Source organism: Arachis ipaensis, chromosome B03, assembly GCF_000816755.2.
Source record: "Arachis ipaensis cultivar K30076 chromosome B03, Araip1.1, whole genome shotgun sequence".
NCBI lineage: Eukaryota > Viridiplantae > Streptophyta > Magnoliopsida > Fabales > Fabaceae > Arachis > Arachis ipaensis.
The window spans coordinates 27,050,182-27,065,660 of NC_029787.2; the positions used below are offsets into that span (position 1 = coordinate 27,050,182).

The 15,479-nt window shown below is 29.9% G+C and overlaps 2 protein-coding genes and 1 pseudogene across 2 annotated transcripts in view; 2 read left to right on the forward strand and 1 right to left on the reverse strand.

The window, feature by feature from the left end:
• The window catches only part of LOC107632827 (G-type lectin S-receptor-like serine/threonine-protein kinase At4g27290), a 7,539-nt gene extending 5,776 nt beyond the window's left edge, over positions 1 to 1,763 (forward strand). The window contains exons 3-5 of the mRNA XM_021117237.1: positions 973 to 1,121; positions 1,213 to 1,423; positions 1,522 to 1,763. Coding sequence (XP_020972896.1) covers positions 973 to 1,121; positions 1,213 to 1,423; positions 1,522 to 1,763 — 602 coding nt within the window. The remainder of the gene's footprint in view (positions 1 to 972; positions 1,122 to 1,212; positions 1,424 to 1,521) is intronic.
• On the forward strand, positions 1,508 to 2,462 carry LOC110269613 (G-type lectin S-receptor-like serine/threonine-protein kinase SD1-1). Its single transcript, XM_021117549.1, has 2 exons — positions 1,508 to 1,993; positions 2,098 to 2,462. Exons 1-2 carry the CDS (start codon positions 1,850 to 1,852, stop codon positions 2,395 to 2,397), a joined length of 444 nt encoding a protein of 147 aa, XP_020973208.1. The 5' UTR covers positions 1,508 to 1,849; the 3' UTR covers positions 2,398 to 2,462.
• Positions 5,198 to 6,244, reverse strand: LOC107632825 (annotated as a pseudogene).

Sequence of the window (15,479 nt, forward strand, 5' to 3'; positions counted from 1 at the left end):
AAATGTAAATGTTTTTAAAATAAACTTAAAACAAAATAAAATTTAAAAATATTTTTTTAAACTTATAATATACTTTAAAGAAAAAAAAAAATATACTTTACCCTACCAAATAAAAAAACACTAACTCACACAATGCAAGTTTAGAGACCGAATGAAGTGATGACACAAACTGAATAAACAAAAACGACCTTGTAATGAATGGCGCCTCCGTTCTCTTGTCGATGCCAATGGCATCTCGCTCGTTCTCGCCGTTGCTCTCTGTTCTTTCCTCGACGTCAAAGGCTTTGTCTCCCTCGCTCTCTGTTCTCTCGCCGACGTCTCCCCAGCTCATTCTTTAACGGCATCGACTCCTTCCCACAATGCTCTTTGTTTTGGCGTTGAAACTTGAAACACACTCTTCTCTTGCAGTTTCTTTGTCACTAAGAAGAGAAAAAAATGACACTTTATTTTGACAACATAATACAAATGGTTTATTGGATTAAGTGAATGGGTTATGCTAAGTAACCAATACTATGGTGTCTATTATCTCTAACTTATTAAAAAAATAAATAGATAATATTTAATAAATTTTAAATATTTTATTTTTATTTTATATATTTTATTTTTTATTATAAAAAAAGTGTTAGATAATTTAAGCATCATAATAAAAGACATCATAAAATTTACCATTGAATTAACAGTATTTGACATTTCATTCTATTGCCACATTAGTGATACTGCTTGTCATGTTACTAATGTCCATCGATGATTTAGAAGTTATTAACACTAGGAGTAGATTTTATGCAAATAAAAAAATTTTAGAATAAAATTGAGACAAATTAAAATTTGAGAATAAAATTAAAATTTTTAGCAAATTTCAGGAATAACAAGTATACTTCTTCCATTTTTAAATCATGCATTGAAATATAGGCCAAATGACATTTTAATCCTTGTATTTCATAATGTTGTTGATGACTTTTTCGTAATTTTCAGAAAAGTCATCGAAGATAGAAGATAATTATGAAAGTTATGTAGATGATTTGGATCTTCCATTGCTTAATTATTCAGCAATTATGGTTGCTAGTAATAACTTCTCAGTGAAGAATAAGATTGGAGAAGGTGGTTTTGGACCAGTATATTTGGTAATTCGAACTTAGTTCCTATACTCACTTTAAACAAAAAAAAAAAAAGGAAAATATTATTATTATTACTCATATGAATGTGATTTTGCAGGGAAAATTAGCAAATGAACAAGAAGTTGCTATAAAGAGACTATCAAAGAGTTCAATACAAGGATTTTCTGAGTTCATAAATGAAGTTAAACTAATTGCAAAACTTCAACATCGAAATCTTGTAAAACTTATTGGTTGTTGCATTCAAGGACAAGAGAAGATGCTAGTTTATGAATACATGACCAACGGTAGCTTAGATTACTTCATTTTCGGTATGGAACATCATAAATACTAAGATTTACTATTCACAATATTTAAGAGTATATCGAGTATAACTTCATAAGCTTATTGATTTCCTTGGATAATATAGATCATAGCAAAGGAAAATTGCTAAACTGGCAAAAGCGCAATCACATAATAGGTGGAATTGCTAGAGGCCTTATGTATCTTCATCAAGATTCTCGATTGAGGATTGTACATAGAGATCTCAAAGCAAGTAATATTTTACTTGATGATAATTTAAGTTCAAAAATATCAGATTTTGGAATGGCTAGACCTTTTAGAGGAGAGCAAAACGAAGAAAGTACAAATAAAATTGTTGGAACTTTGTGAGTGTCTAATTAACTGTATACATCATTTTGTTTATCATGATAATCATTGTATTTTAACATTTTGAATGATTTTTTTACAGTGGATACATGGCACCAGAGTATCTCCTTGATGGATTATTTTCGGTAAAATCTGATGTTTACAGTTTTGGCGTTTTATTGCTAGAGATTATAAGTGGGAAAAAGAATAGAAGATCCCATGCAAAGCAATCATCCCTTAACCTCATTGATCATGTAGGTACTCTTCATGTTTTATATATGTATATATATATCAATGCATGACAAAATTTAACACAATATGATTCTTAATCTTACTAACTTCTTTATGATTAATTCAGACATGGGCACTGTGGAAAATGGGCAATGCTTTCCAAATAATTGACCCAAACATTGAAGACTCATGCATTGAATCTGAAGTATTGCGTTTCATCCATATTGCTCTATTGTGCGTACAACATTGTCCAGAAGATAGACCTAATATGACCTCAGTAGTTCTAATGTTAAGTAGTGAGATGGAATTGGATCAGCCTAAAGAGCCTGGTTTTTTCACTAGGAGGGAAAATGTTGAAGCAAATTCATGCACAAGTTACCCAAGTTCAAATAATGAAATTAGCATAACCTTATTAACTGGCAGGTAAAAACCAAAGTTATAAAATAATGTATGTATATATGGCTAGGATCAAAGTGTATCTAACTTTAAGAAATTGTTATGTCACATCTTTTTATTTGTATAATTCTTACAAAATTCACTATATTGAATTAAAAATATATTTTTTTATTGATTATATATCTATATAAGATTTTGTCCAAAACAAATGTTAGACATGATAGTCCTTACCCATATAATGTGGCCTATTAACTTAGTGATGTATCTATTAGGGTGTACACATATAAATTGTTATGCGGATTAGGACCAATTGGTCCCTATCATTTAATCCCATTTCAAACAACTATTTACATGTGGGGAAGTTCTATGGTGTGGATGGAAAAAAAAATCTACACCTGTGGATATTATGTGGCAAGCTTTTTAGATGAACACGTTTTAGTTGGTCATAGTCACAAATTTAGCTGATGGGACATTAGGTCAGGGAAAAACAGTGATTTTACAGTTGTACTGCACATTGTAGAAAAGTTAATAAGTGTAATTAGATGCTAATTATTTTTAGGCTGTTGGAGCTATTGGGCAAGTTTTATTTTTTTCTATGTATGTGGCCATGAGTGGGTTTTGGGCTTAGGTCACAATTTTTTATGTAAGTGTGCAGAAAAAAATTTTCTTATTGATAAAAATTAGACAAAAAGATAGCTTTAAAAAGAAAATGGGCTAAAAATTTTTTGGATTTGTCTAGGTTAACCGGTTTTTTAATTTTCAAGGAATGTGGCTAAGTTTTGTTATGGTGTTCTCGTAAGATGGAAGGGATTATATATTGTTAAATGGAAAAAGAAAACAAAAGGATGTAAATATTTTTATAATTTTTTGAATGTTATCCTTTATTAGTGTGTTGTTAGTAATTATTTATATAGCATAAATTTGCATAGTTTCAGTGAACTATAAAAATAGAGAATTTCTTTTAAACATTACGTATCTCATATTAATAATGTAAATGAAATTGTTATGAGTATGTAATTTATTATAATATTTATGAAAGGCCTTAAAAAAATAAATACAGATATTTAACACTTTTTCTCGTTTATATTTTTATTCATCCGAATAAAGATATGAGTTTGTAAATTTTTTTCTTATTGTTCTTATTTTTATTAATGTTTTTAATATTAACAGTTACTATATTATTGTGAACAGTAGTAGACACTCGCATGAAATGTGGGTGCAAGTCGTGTGGGGATGTATCTTACAAGGATGGTATATAAAATGGGTTTATAATGAATTAGGATCAGATTTGAGAGAAGCTTAGCCACATTTCTTGGAAATTAAAAAATCGGTTAACCCAAACAAGTCCAAAAAATTTTTAGCCCAGTTTCTTATTAATGCTATTTTTGATTAATTTTTATCCACAAAAAAGCTTTTTTCTGCACACTTGCATAAAAAATTGTGACCAAGCCCAAAACCCACTCATGGCCACATACACAGAAAAGAATAAAACTTACCTAATAGTCCCAATAGCCCAAAAATAATTAGCATCTAATTACACTTATTAACTTTTCTACAATGTGCAGTACAACTGTAAAATTGCTGCTTCTCCCTGACCTAGTGTCCCATCAGCTGAATTTGTGACTATGGCCAATCAAAACGTATTCATTTAAGAAGCTTGTCACATAATATCTACATGTGTGAATTTTTTTTCCATCCACACCATAGAACTTATCTTACATGTGTGTATACGGACCACTTCAGTAAGTTCCATTAAGAAGACACGAGGAGGAATGAATGCGTCTAATATTTATTCTAAAGAAGGGGCCTAATCTATCATTTTTGAAATGTTAAGATGTGCTTAGTTCTTTGAAATAATTGGATATATTAGAATTGACATTTTTCATTTAGTTTTTCTTTGTTTCCTCTTCTTTCCCTTCAAAATTTTTAATATTTTTCATTTCTCGTCCAATTTGCAAGCATTTCAACAATGGCATTTGGAAATTTTAGCTGAACTCCATTTGGAAATTTTTCTTTTACATTGCTACTCTTATTTCTTGTTTAATTTGATAGGAATAAAATACACAACTTTTTACTTGAAAAAAAAAAAGAACAATACCCACTCACTAAAATAATAACAACAGTGAACACACGCCAATGTAACAAAAAAAATTTTGCACAGAAAATAAAAAAATAGAAATAAGAACCCCAAAAATTTTAACATTGAAACTCCCTCCATATAAGAGATAAAAACCACACATCAACCATACTAAGAAATTAGTTTTAATATGACTTTTATTAATATTTAAAAAAGATTATCAAATCATATTAAAATGTTACCTACGTATATTAGTAATATTTTAACAAATGTTAAATATACTCTGTTATTAAAGAGTTTTACTAACATTTTTCTAAAGATTTAATAACATTTAGTAAAAATATTACAAAAGATATTCTATGGTAATATTATGAAAAATGTTATAATAAACCATTCATGATAACACTTAAAGAAATATTATAATAGATCTTTTTTGTAACACTTAGAAAAATGTTACCATAGATAATTTTTGTAACATCTAGAAAAATGTTACAATAGATATTTTTTTGTAACACTTAAAAAAATATTACAATAGATATTTTATGTGACACTTAAAAAATGTTACAATAAGTCGTTCTAATAACACTTTAAAAAATGTTACAATAGATATTCTATAGCAATAATCTAATAAATGTTACAAAAGATTTTCTTTGCTAACAATGAAAAAATATTACAATAGATCTTTAGTAACATTTAAATGCACAAAATATTGAATTAAAATCTTTTTCTTTAATTACATATTCTACACCCACTTTACAAATTAAACCCAAGATATTTAAACATTAAAATTGGTCCAATAAATTAATTTTTCTATTTCTTCAATATGCTTACATGATTAAATACAAAATTATGTATAATATGTCTATATGGATAATCTAATTATGTATGGAGCTATCATTTATGACCTGAGGATGAATTGTTGAAGTAGATGAACCAGTAAACTTTTGTTGGAGAAACAGGTACATATCCTGCACGCACCCCTCTACCGTACCATAGATATAATTTACTCTTGGTCGATAAGACTATCTTTCTGAATAAGAAGCAAGTCCACGAAAAACACAGTGACCAATGTAATTTACCTCAGAAAACCCCATCCACTTTGCTTTTGGTGATCGAATCACATCACAACTTATCAAAATCTAATTATTCATAAGATTAACTTGTCAGAGAGAATAATTTGCCATCATATTTCAATCACATAACTAATTACTCATTTTGTTGTTACTACTACTTTTTGTTACATTCTTGGATCAATATATATGAATAGCTAAGACGAATTGAACTGAGCTAATTAAACCAGAATATGTACTACTAACCTTTGCAAGAAGCTTAGACTCATTTGCAAGTTCCAACAAGGTTTCTCATCTAGATTTGATTCAATCATTGCTAGCTTTGAAGAAAACTAAATCATATCCAGGGGGAGCTGGCCAGCTAAAGTTTCCAAAAGTACTCGCCTTTCCACAGCTTGCACCTCTTGGCTGTAGCATACCCCTTCTTTATTCATTTGATAAATAGAGAAACTTATAGTATAAACTAAGCCACCAAAAGGTAAATTAAGAAAGCTTGAGATTTTTGAATCCAGCCCGAATACCTTTGATTCTCTTGTTTGAAAGTGAAGAAGCGTAGTTCTCTGCCATCTTCAGACTTCACCACCATCCTGTACAGCTGATAATTTGAACTAGATCAAGCTCAGCTGATAATAATTTTTAGTGTTAAAACCAACAAGTACCAAGAAAGAACCCGATACAAGTTCGAGAAATTAAACCATCTAGGGGATTAGGACTATGATCATGTGAGAGAGAAAAACTTACTTAAGCTCTCATAAGGTGTTAGTGGCTTGTACTTAAAGTTAAAAACCTGTGTCACATTGTCAAAATTTAGATGCTGAACAACAAAGTTTCATTGTGAATAGTTCATTCTATAATTGAAATTTGTGACTGTGATCTTGATCCTCCAGTACTCTTTGTATTGGAGCTTGACATGCTAGCGCACTCGAATTGGACACATATGGCTTGTACATTGAACTAGAGGTGGATTCAAAGATCTGCTTGGTGGTGAAACGACTAACGCTAAATGCAGAGACTTTGGACTTCGAAAACAAATTGAAAAGGATACATCAGAAGAAGAAGAGATCAAATAATTCTTGACAATAATGCATAAAATCAAGTACAACATATAATCTAACACATGCATTCACTTATTAAGATATAGATAAGAAAATCCTACTTGTTTTGAAGCTCAAATGGTTGCTGAAATGAGGATTGACGGTGGCGGCAACAAGCAGAATTTGGGGAGCAGTCCAGCAGTGTTTTATAACTTACATGTAAGAGTAAAAATATAAATACTTAATCACAAATGAGCCTAGAAAATGGAATCACGAATGAGCAGTCCAAAAGTGATCTTGTTTGTGCTTAAAAAAAGGATAAAAAAAAAAATCAAACATTACTTAAATCATCATGCTTATATTACTATTTATTCTTTATTTCTTATAATTATTATCAGTTGAGCTTGATTTGGTTCACATTACCCTTTAGTTCAACTTTCAAGCAAGAGGATCAAAGGTACCGAAGCTTAGTTTAGTTAGTAGGTTCAACTTAAATTTATACTATAAGTCTCTCTATTTACATAATACACACAATAAAATAAAAATCTTGCGATGAGAATAAGAAAAGGGTTACTATATTTACCGACAAACAATGTAGAGATCATTGTTCGATAGCTCACTAACTAGTGTAGATTTTCTCTGACAAGTATGTAATAAAGGCATTTAGTGATGGTTCTAACTTCTAAATGCAACAAATAGCAAAAACAAATAAACTTAGACCACTTACAGCATTTGTATAGCTAATAACAGCAACAGTAGAATCATTATACTATATTTGCATGAGGATAAGAAAAGGGTTACTAACACCAATTCTCAACCTCTTCTATACTAACAAGTAACAATACAATTTACAGATCATGATTTTTTCTATCATTGTTTAATTAACAATTCAGGGCTTTTTAGAAGCCAAATCAAAGTAATGCTGAACAATGTACAATACAATAAATAATGGCTTCTTAGCGCTTTTTTATCATAAAATTAGAAGCTCTTTTCTACTAGCAATAACAGAATAACTCAATCAGGCGTGAATCATGACTGCAGATCATTCTTTTTCTAATCAGTTAATTTGGTAAAAATGTACATTTGATTGAATTTTTGCATAAGTACAGAAACAACAAGACTAAAAATCCCTTTAAGGATCTTTGCATTAAGGTATTAAAAATAATGATATGAATAATTGATGAATCAAATAATTCTATTGAAATAGTAATAATATTGTTACCAAATTTTGCTAATCAACCTTGTATATATCTGCAGAACAAGACAAATCTGCTGGTATAACTGAATCAAATCCAATTATACACAAAATTGACAAATTTCAGCCTATATCTCCTGGTACACACAATAGTCGTAACATGTCACATCATATCCAAGTGATGCTTCTTTGTTCTAGTTACTAACTACTAACACTTTGCTTTCTAGTGCAAAAAATTGCTACGATAACTAAATGAATTTGGGAAATGAAGCGAGGAAAGAAAAAGGAGTACCTTAGCAGTTGGAGATGCAATTCTGGAATCATTAGTGTCTTGCTCGAGACTCCCGAACTTGAATTGAGCAGATCTTAACATTAGAAATTTAATCAATTCATGACCAACAGATCTTAACAAGTATATACAAAATGCTTAAGAAGATTTCAAGAATAATAATGAAGCAGTGAAATTAGAGAAGAAAGAACACGAAAGGAGGTTCTTCTTCTCCTTCTCCGTCAGACTCACCTTAAAATAGAGAGAAACAAATCTTAGATATGATCGAGAGAGAAAAATAGAGTTTGTTAAAACAAGAGAGAGATTCAAGGAGCGGAGTGCGAGCGAGATTGAAAGCATGATCGAGATCGAGATCAAGAGCGCGAGTAAATTTGAGAGCAAGAGTTCGAAAGAGAGCAAGATTTGGAGTGAAATTGATTCTCTGCGCTAGCAGGTTTTTCAATCTTTCTTCTGTCCCAGCCGTTAGGTTAGGTCTCCAATTTTGATTTTCAAAGAAGGGGATGTTCATTTATTTTCATGTCAATAGGAATAGGTAATACTTTTTAAGTTTTTTTTTTTAAAATACATGTATTTACTAACATTTCATTATAAATGTTACTTTATATATAATTTTATAATAATTACTAATACTTTAACAAATGTTAAGAGATAAATGTTACTAAATATTTAAAATGTAGTAGTGATAAAAAAAATAAAGTATAAAAAAATTATGAATTACTACACAAAATGTGTACAAGCCAATCAATCAATCATCAAAGTTTATAAATAAAAATAAGAAGACAAAAAATCCACAAAATAGAGCTGTTATTAGGTGACTTATAATTTCAATATATACCTCATCTCTAAAATTTGAATGATCAAAATGAAGAATCAAGTGCCCTAAACACTCTTTTCAAATTTGAGCTCAATTAAATACTAACAAATCTGTAGTAGCCAATTTACAGTGATGACTTTGTGTATGTATATAATAGCTTTCTCTTTTTTCTTCTTTGAAGTGATTAGTTGGTTTTACTAATTAGACCTTTCTCACTTAACCCTAATGTAATCTCATCCATTCACTCTCAACTTAAAGTAATTATGGACTTGGATGCCAACACTTGTGTTCTTTCTTCACATATAAAGGGAGCCCAAAAGCCAACAAATCTTCTCATCACGACTCTCTGGAGGTAACTTTCAATCCATTGATTAAGCAACAAGTTCAATTAGGTTTAAGACAACTCATACATTCCATTTAGCTATATCAAAGTCTCCTTTGTTACATAGGATGCTCTGTTAGTCACGTCATGCTTTTCTATTAACGAAGCAGGTCTCTAATTACGCTGGACATTTTTGACACACTTTTAAATTTTTTGATAGTATTTTTGTTGATAACAAAAATTGAAAATATTTTTGGTAACGCCAAGACAATAAGTACATTTTCGGTAGTTCATCTTTTTGTTTTCTTACACAACATACACACAGTCACTCACACACACTATTACCGATTCTATATTCCACTTTCTGAGTTTAACGCAAGATTTGAACCTGGTATAGCTTTCTTGGTGGCCAATAAATTATCCACTATGCCATTGCCTCAGCTGCCATCATGATTTAAACAGTCAACACTTAGTTTGACCTCTAAAATTTGAAGTCGAATTTAAATTGACTTCTTAAAATTTTAATTGACTTAAATTGAACTCCTTAAATTTACAATGGTAACCTGCATTAGTCCCTGAACTCATATATGTTAACATCATGCTAATTTAACATATTAATTTGTCATTTTGAATAAAACAAAAGATTTTTTTTTTGTATTGGTGCCCACTCTTCAATGAAATAATGTGATTTTATACGAAACTTTTATTTCTCATCTAGTAATGATCATAAAACAAGATGCTTTTAAAACCATTCATATGATACTAAGTCATTTCGTTAAAGATTAGGCGCTAATATAAAATGGCATCATTTTATTTTTATCCAGCATGACAAGTTAACATGTCAAATCAACACGCTATTAATAAAGATCAGTTCAAAAGCTAATACAAGTTATGATTGTAAATTTGAGAGTCCAATTTAGGTTAATTAAAATTTTAGGGATCAATTTGAGTATTAACTCGTATCTAAAACATATGAGTCACACATGCAATAACGCATAGACTAAACTGCCTAACCTGTAAACCTGATGACCGGATACAAAGACAGACTATCGTTTTGTTTCTTGATCTTGAAAGGCACTTTCTCGTTTTGTTACCCTTTCATCCTCTTTCCTTTTCATTTTTCTTTTCTCTAAACGCCCATTTTAAGGTTCTTTAGATCCATGACCAAAAACTTTAAGGTTCACGGATCCCTTTCTCGGCCTTTCTACACACATTTTGGTCAATACTTGGATTAAGGGCCCATTTTTCTACTTACCATTCTCTCGTAGTACGGGGAAGAAGTACACTTTAAAGTACACCTAATTTCCTGACAAAAAACAATACACCTAATCAGACCTGACAAAAAAAGTACACCTAAGTAGGGTGTGTAACCAACTGAATAGTTGGCCCATTATAGGAGCCCAAATTGATCAGAGTCAAACACAACGGTCTATAATTCGAACCAAAATAATTATTCCACAATTCCATAATCCGTAGCTGGTTTGACGATCCCCAATTCCCAAATCCCAATAATTGTAAAACAAAACAAAACTGAGCATTCTGGTGGTTTACGATCTTAGACATGTATGTACATTATGGTATGAGAAAAAAAATACTTACCAATTTAACAAATCCCATGTTAGTTGATTTTGTTATCACCGCATTAAGAACGACATGCAAGTAGACATTTCAAAACATTCATTACAAAATTTTAAAATGTACATATATTGCCGAAATATACAATAAATTATTACGTTTTCGGTGGGTACCAAATAAAAGACTTGTTTCTTCTACTTGGGGGCGTTAGAACAGTTAGGCAAATAAGCTAGCCCTGGGTACTTTTCATATAGAAGGCGAGCTTGTTGCGATGATAAAAAAAATTAATTATTTAATCAATGATTGCTCAATGACCTTGACATTTAATTAATGCATATTAGAAAGTGAGGGAAGAAAAATGTGAATCATTATGATTGGTAGTTATTAAATTAAAATAATACAAGGAATTCTTAGGGTCATTCTGGTAGGTGCTTTCCAGATAAAATTTATCTATATGGATGTTGAATTTTTTTTGTACTTTTGCTTTATTTTATTATCCGTTATCCTAAATGTTATGTATATATGGTAATTTGTTATTGGTTTTCTTCTCCTTTTAAAGACGCTACTAATAGCGTGATGGAGAGGAACATGTTTTGTTTGATAATAATTTCTTTTTTCCCGCTTGCTCTTATAGCAAGTTTACGTAGAATAAGGATATAGTTTTTATGGTATTTATTTATCGGAAATATTTGGTAACTAAAGAAAATTAGACAAAAATAGTCATAAGTTATCTTATTTAGTATTTATTAAGACAATTAATGAATACTAAATAAGACAAATTTTAGCTGTTTTTTTTTGTCTCCCTAGCATTTAATAAATGTAAGACAATTTCAATCATTTTAATTCATTTTTAGTTTTGAATAATATCATAGATTTTGACTTATGTAGGTTAAAAAAATTAGGTGTATATTATAATACCTATTATTACGGTAGTTATAATGATTGGCAACACTTAAAATTAAATGTGCTGCTACAATTAAAATACAGTAATGCTAGAAAGGCAAAAAATAGTTGAAGCTAAAAAATATATACATATTTTTCTTTATATTGCGGAATTATATAAGAGGAGTGCTAGGGGCCAGCAACTTTTGTGATTTGTAACCATCAAATAGCTATCAATCATGATTTTAATGGTGTGAAATTTCATCCAATGATTCACTTTTCTTTGCTGATTACATGCTGGCCAAAATTTGAAAAAGTTGCTGGTCCCTAGACTTTTCTATTATATAATTAAATGTCTAGATAAAACGTTTTCGTTTGATGATAAGTTGTTTGGAGAACTTTGACAAAAGCTTTTCTCTTTTAACTAGACTAAGTTAAATGGGGACTGATGTGAACACTTCAACAGCCAAGAGAAACAATAATTATGTGCATAATTATATATATGAAGAACAATTCAACACTACATTATTAATTACTAGACGATTGAAGATTCAATTTTTTTTTTCTCAATACGATTTAGTATAAATTATAATCCAATGTAGGTATTAGGGTGGTTGCTGTCTTAAAGTAGAATATGCCTCAACAACAAACAGAAATTGAGCATATTTTTTCTGCTATCACCGGTGGGTATGACACATTGAAAGCACCATAATCAATATAAAACGCCGACCAAGTTGAATAAAATCCAATGGAAGGAAACAAACATAAATCACATAAATCTCTGTCATCAGCCACTGCACATTTTCAAATTTAAATTAAAATTTTCTTAATCTTGTATTTTGTCCCCTCTTCATCATTGACTCAAAAATAAAACATAAAAATAAAAAATATATATATAAAATGATAATTATTTTTATATTAGAACAAGAAAAGAACAAGGAGTGGGAATACTAAAACATTGCAGATATACGGTTGGAGATGCTCTAATTAGTTGAATATATATAATCTTTTAAAAACACATTCTCCTTTTTTATTATCCATTCAAAGGGTAGCACAAAATTCAACGCAAAATTAATAATATCATAAGCAAGACATAACCAGATGGCGTTTGTGGGACTAATAATTTGGGTACAAGATACTCGTATCTTTAAGCCCATTATTATTGCATATATATTATTTATGGAGGTAGTGATCGATAAGACGAAGTCAATTTTATGATTGTAGAAGATCGAAGGAGGGATTGTCGAAAGAAGAATTTGAAAAGAATTCAAATTCAACGAAGTAGTTACTTATAAACCAACAATTTGCAGAGGAATTGAGGTGGTTTCGACAACATGATGCTCGAAAGAGATTCGATTACTAATCTTTTCAATTAACGAAAAGATCAATTTTTAAAATTGGCGAACAAGGGGTATGAGATTGTTATCAGACATGTATTTTGTGAGAACAATTATTTTTGAGTCTGTTTTCAGATCGACATGTGACAGCAAATAATTGGTAGAAGATGTCTATATAAGTAAAGTGGCAAGTGACGAACAAAGGATTGAATTTTTTTTTTAAAAAACACACTCTCATAAACTCTCACATCCTAATGACTTTTTGAGATTTTATCTTGAGAATTTATTTTTTGGATGTTTCTTTCCATCTTCTTTGCATTCTCCTTACAAATTTCTTATTTTATATTTATGCAATTTACTTTCTGTTATATCAAAATTAATATTTTTGACAAGTTATTATTGAACTTTTCGATAAGCTAATGTTCAAAAAGTTTGAACTTTGATCAGGTTCCAATTGCCAAAAATATCGCTGATCAAGTTACAAGTACATGTTAGAACGACTTTAGAAGCAGTTATGTATTCAGAGTTTCAAGTGCAAATTAGAACTCCTTTAAAAGCAGTTATATACTCAGTAACATACTCTATTGAAGTCATAATTGTATAAGTGTGTCTATAGGAACAAGTCTTTTAGAAGCCTGAAGCCATTCTTGGCAATTGTTAGATATAATTGTAATTTTTAATTATTATTATTCTCTATAAATAAGAGTTTTAGAATCAGAATAAAGAGTTAGAATCATTTGGCAGAGTACTCTAAACATCCTAATGCCACTCTAACACAAATAGATTTATAGAGAAAAATCAAATATTTCTTCCACCTTTCCTTTTAGTTTTCATTTACATCTTGTATCTTTCTTTTCAGTTTTTGTACCTTTACTTTCAGTTATTATTTACATCTTTTATTTATATCTTATACTTTTTTTTCGTTTTTTTTTCCTTCTTTTACTTTTCCTTTTATCTTATTCAGTAGTTTTTTTTTTTTGTCTTTTTCTTTTTTTTTTCTTTTTTTTATTTTAAATATTTTTGATTGATGATATTGTCTTTGACTTGAAAACCCACAATATTTGATAGTTGATCATTTACATCGACGACTTGTAAAAAATCTACATAACAAATTGACATGTTTGGTGGGATAGTTTTTGAGAAATTGTTTCAAAATTTTTTTTATTTTGATATGATATTGATTTAGTGCATGCAACTTCATAGTGAAAAAATTATCAATATGTCTGAAAAAACTTCAAACAGTAATTTAGAGTCCACATCAAACAATAATGTTCCTATAGTTGTAATACAAATTTGTGTGAGTTTAACATCTCATGTTGAAGGAAATATTCAGAACGCTGGAAACGGTTCTAGGGATGCTGCAATTAATAATGCAATCACTGGGGGTAGTGAATGTAACCCACGTCCTCGAGTTTCTCCAACGCAAGTTTAAATGTCGGTAACTATAAATTGGCCTCCTTTTCATCTTTTTCCAGGTTATACCGCACCCATGGGTAGTTTTGCGCATACAGTTAGATTTGAAAATGCGCCAGCTGCGGTTAATAATTGACCAAGTTTTCTCATTCTGAGATGAGTCGAGATTATCACATTGGTTCGATGTCGAACAATTCAGGGCCTTTGGCAGCTTTTCAACAACATATCAATGAGAGCCATCATGATTTAGTCAATTTGTTAACTCAACAAATGACTACCATTTTGAATTCTATAATCCCTGATAATAAAACAAAATATGAGCGTTTGTCTAGGCAAGTCGAATGAATTGCTCGAATTATTGATTATGATAAAGCAAGCGTAACTTTATCATCAAAATTTTAGGATAGATCTTGAATATTTAAGTATTGATCAAGAAAATTTACATATTAACCTTGGCGAACAAGAACATAGGCTTCATGTAGTTTGACGTAATTAAAATGCTAATGATGTGTTGAACAGAATCTGTGATAATTAGCATGGAGATTATTATCAAATGACTAGGATTGTCAAAAATGTTCTTAATCAAGTAGGTATTAACGTGGAGTTTATAAATCGACCTTATTTTATGTTAGCTTTTTCTGCTAAAGTTCAGATGGCTAAAGTGCCAAGAGGTGTGAAAAATTCTAAAATAGTTACCAAGTTTGCTGGAAAAATAGGGGAATCAATTGTAGAATATATTAGTCAATATTTGGTCAAACTCGAAAATTTAACAAACAATGAAGATTTGAAAATGATTTTTTTTCCTTGACAAAAAATGCCTTTACTTGGTTTTTAAATTTAAGACCCAATTCAGTTTTAACATGGGCTCAATTGAAAAATGCTTTTCATAGTCAATTCTATAGAGGAGAATTGGTAGTAACTCTAATAAACTTGTTTGCTTTGAAAAGAAATGATGATGAATAGATAAATGAAAATATTATTCGATTAAAAAAATACTCGCAATCGATGTTATGTGTCAATTTTCGAAAATGAGATTGTCAAAGTAGCAATTAAAAGTCTCGGCTTTAATATACATCGAAAGTTAGTCAATGTACATATTTTTGAT